This window comes from Miscanthus floridulus, chromosome 5 (assembly GCF_019320115.1).
Source record: "Miscanthus floridulus cultivar M001 chromosome 5, ASM1932011v1, whole genome shotgun sequence".
NCBI classification, from domain to species: Eukaryota; Viridiplantae; Streptophyta; class Magnoliopsida; order Poales; family Poaceae; genus Miscanthus; species Miscanthus floridulus.
The window spans coordinates 132,712,997-132,716,067 of NC_089584.1; the positions used below are offsets into that span (position 1 = coordinate 132,712,997).

At 51.5% G+C, this 3,071-nt stretch overlaps 1 protein-coding gene across 1 annotated transcript; it reads right to left on the bottom strand.

The window, feature by feature from the left end:
* Nucleotides 1-338: 338 nt before the first annotated feature.
* Nucleotides 339-1,293, bottom strand: LOC136453661 (RING-H2 finger protein ATL79-like). The gene has a single exon (XM_066454224.1). It carries the CDS (start codon nt 1,220-1,222, stop codon nt 554-556), a length of 669 nt encoding a protein of 222 aa, XP_066310321.1. The 5' UTR covers nt 1,223-1,293; the 3' UTR covers nt 339-553.
* Nucleotides 1,294-3,071: the final 1,778 nt, after the last annotated feature.

The window sequence follows — 3,071 nt, forward strand, 5'->3', positions numbered from 1 at the left end:
AAGTTGTTGTAAGTTCTTATTAGAGGAGTTTCTTTTTGGTTCAATTGTTTTTTTTTAGGGGAGGGGATTTTTGGGTTCAATTGTTTTCTTTTTTTTAGGAATTTTTGGGTTCAATTGGTGAACGTGTAGTAGTAGTTCATGGGCTGAATGTTCGCAGTGGGCCGTTTCATGCTTGATGGGCAGAAGTTCTTTGCAGAACAGAACGCGTTGGACCTCACTTCCGAGTTCCGAGCTCCCGGTTCCAAGACGTAACTGTAAAACCCACTGAGTGATTCCCCTAAAAAAAACCAAGACTAAGTGATGCAGCTATGGAAGGGCTAATTTGCAATAAACTTATGTGTAATACTTATGCTAGTACTTATATTGGCAACATATATTTGCAATTGAAGGTACCACTCTTAGCTCATACCATCAGAACGGGCCACTTCTACAGTCTTGTACAAAAAAAGCGATCATGACCGCAGTATCACAGGTGAGAGAACGTCAAGAAACAAAAAATTTCCACTGCTCACAAGCACTGTGACTATTACAGTTAAATCTTCATAGTTTCACGCTATTTAGTCTCGGGCCGCTGCCGGGCCCCGGCTTCAACGTGCACCTGAAGCTGCCGGACCTCCGGCGCCTCCGCGCTGTCCGGCAGGGAGGGGGAGGGTTTAGCGGCGAACGGCGCCCGCCTGCACGTGGGGCACGTCTGCTGCGCGGCGAGCCAGCGGTCGATGCACCGCACGTGGAAGCCGTGGTTGCAGTGCGGCAGCGTGCGCACGCGGTCACCCTGCAGGAATTCCGTGAGGCAGATGGCGCATTCCGCCGCGCCACACCCGGTGAGCTCCACTTCGCGGGAGTAGACTATCCACGGGGGCAGCCCGGTTCGCGGCCCGCGCTTCCTCCTGGGCCCGGCCTGGCAGGAGGAGGAGGCCGCCGCCGACGCATCCCCGCCACCGCCGCCGGGGGGCTCCTCGTCCTGGCCGTAGCACACGCGGCGCGTGACGCGGAACGCGCACCGGACGACCGCGTGCACCACGAGTACGACCACCAGGCCGCACAGGAGTAGCGACAGCACCGTGATCACCGTCGTGTTCAGCGAGCTGAAGGGCGCTGCTGCGTGCGCGTGCGTGTGCGCTGCAGACACCTCCACCTGCACCGCCGTCGGTCCCGCCGACGGGGCAGCCGCGGCGGCGGCGTGCGACAGCAGCCTCCTTGCATGCAACTGTTCGACGCTCATCTTGTCGAGCTGTAAGCCTGTAACGCAGAGGCGCGTCGTAAAACGCGTTGGTGGTGGTGGTGTAGTGGGACTATGGGAGACTGTTCTCTCGTGGCACGGCGTGGGGAAGGGTTTATATAGGAAAACGGGAGGAGACAGTAAAGATATTTGGGGCCACCGTCAGTGGATTGTTTATTAGCGGCAAAATCCAAAATGAGGTTTAGCTTAACCTGATGGACTAGTTGATCGATTCTAAACTAATGGAACGTGGGTTAATGGAGATAACATCGAGTCATGGAGATAAGATACACCTCACTAGACACCTGATCTGATGAACCCATGCACTTGGGCGGCATAGTTCATTGATTGACAAAGCTTTTTCTTTGACTACAATTAAGAATCTGATATTGCAACAGGAAGTGCCTCATACCCACACGATTTTTTTTACCCGCTTCATATTTAGATTGACAGCATAGTCTCTATTTTTCAGACTGATTGAACTGTAAAAACCTCAGCAATAAATATTAAGTACACAACATGAGCACTGTTGTAAGTGATCAATGCAAAGTGGGGCACAAAGTTATTAAGTACACAAGATGAAGACGTGAGCTCAACAAACACCCACAGATTGCGTGCTTAAGCAAGACTTTTGTAAGACCAAAATGCGCCGGGAGCGACTCGCTGAAACGAAGGCCGGACAGGCGCCAAACCGCACTCACGCTCATCATTAGCGACTAAATAATATAAGTTCAAAAATATGGTCGACATGATACGGCCCAGTGGAGCCTCCACTAACTGCGACCCGTCGGCGCGCGGGAGAGGGACACCTGTCTGCGGAGGTGCCACGGTGTCGATGACTTGTCAATGCGCGGCTGGTTCGTCCCTGCCCCGTTGGATCGTGTCTCCGTCCGACGTGTCTGTCTGTAACGTTCCTTCGCGTCGGCTTCGCTTGGGCTCTGTGAGTGAGCATAGTATTAGACTACTATGGCTGTGGGGTTGTGGGCTGGGCTATATTAAGAAAACAGTATGGGCTAGCAAAAAGTTGCCATGAACTGAAGTATGTTTTCTTTCAAGGTGAGATGGATGGATTTCATGTGCTCAAAATAATAATAGAGTTGAATGGGAACGTACAGTTTAAGCTTCAAATTAGCGCTTTTCAAATGTGGCCTGGATTCATTTTTCTTTTTAACGCCATAACTATTTCTCTCTTTTACACGTACGTCGTCAGTCATCACATAACTCTCAATCGAATAAGAAGGCCTATCAATCTTTCAAGTAACGAATTTCACGTGTTGTTTGTGTAATTGTGTTTATAAGACTACTGCCATTTGTGAGGAAACAAATAAAAGGACTAACCACCATCCACCAGACACTGTATCGAGTGGCTCAATGCCGGATCCAGGCAACTTGCGTGGCTACTTGCAGAATGGGGCCGGGCAGTGGATTTTAAGCAGGTTATCCATCCAGTGTCCACACAGATGGATCGGTTGGCCATCATCAATAGTCGGAGCCGTACTGGAGGATGCGCGGGACTGGAGAGAGCGTAGCTTAGCTGCCAGAAATCCATTAACACGAGGAGGTTTTAGTTAGGTCCATCAATTTTTAAAGTGGTTTTTTGGGTCCATAAACTTAGTATGTGTATCACTTTAGATCCATATCGCTCCACGTAAGCTTCTTATGCTAACGTGGCCGGCTGACCTGTCCTTTTAAAGCAACCGTTGACGCTTCATTTCGTCAAACATTATGTGGCCGCGTGAGCAGGTGCCGCCGCCGTCGCCGCTGCGGGCGCGCGAACAAGCCCGCCGCGGCCACGCGGGCACGCGGGCGAGGTAAGGAGTGCTCGAGGCTTGGTTGGCGCCGGCGGCCGCGA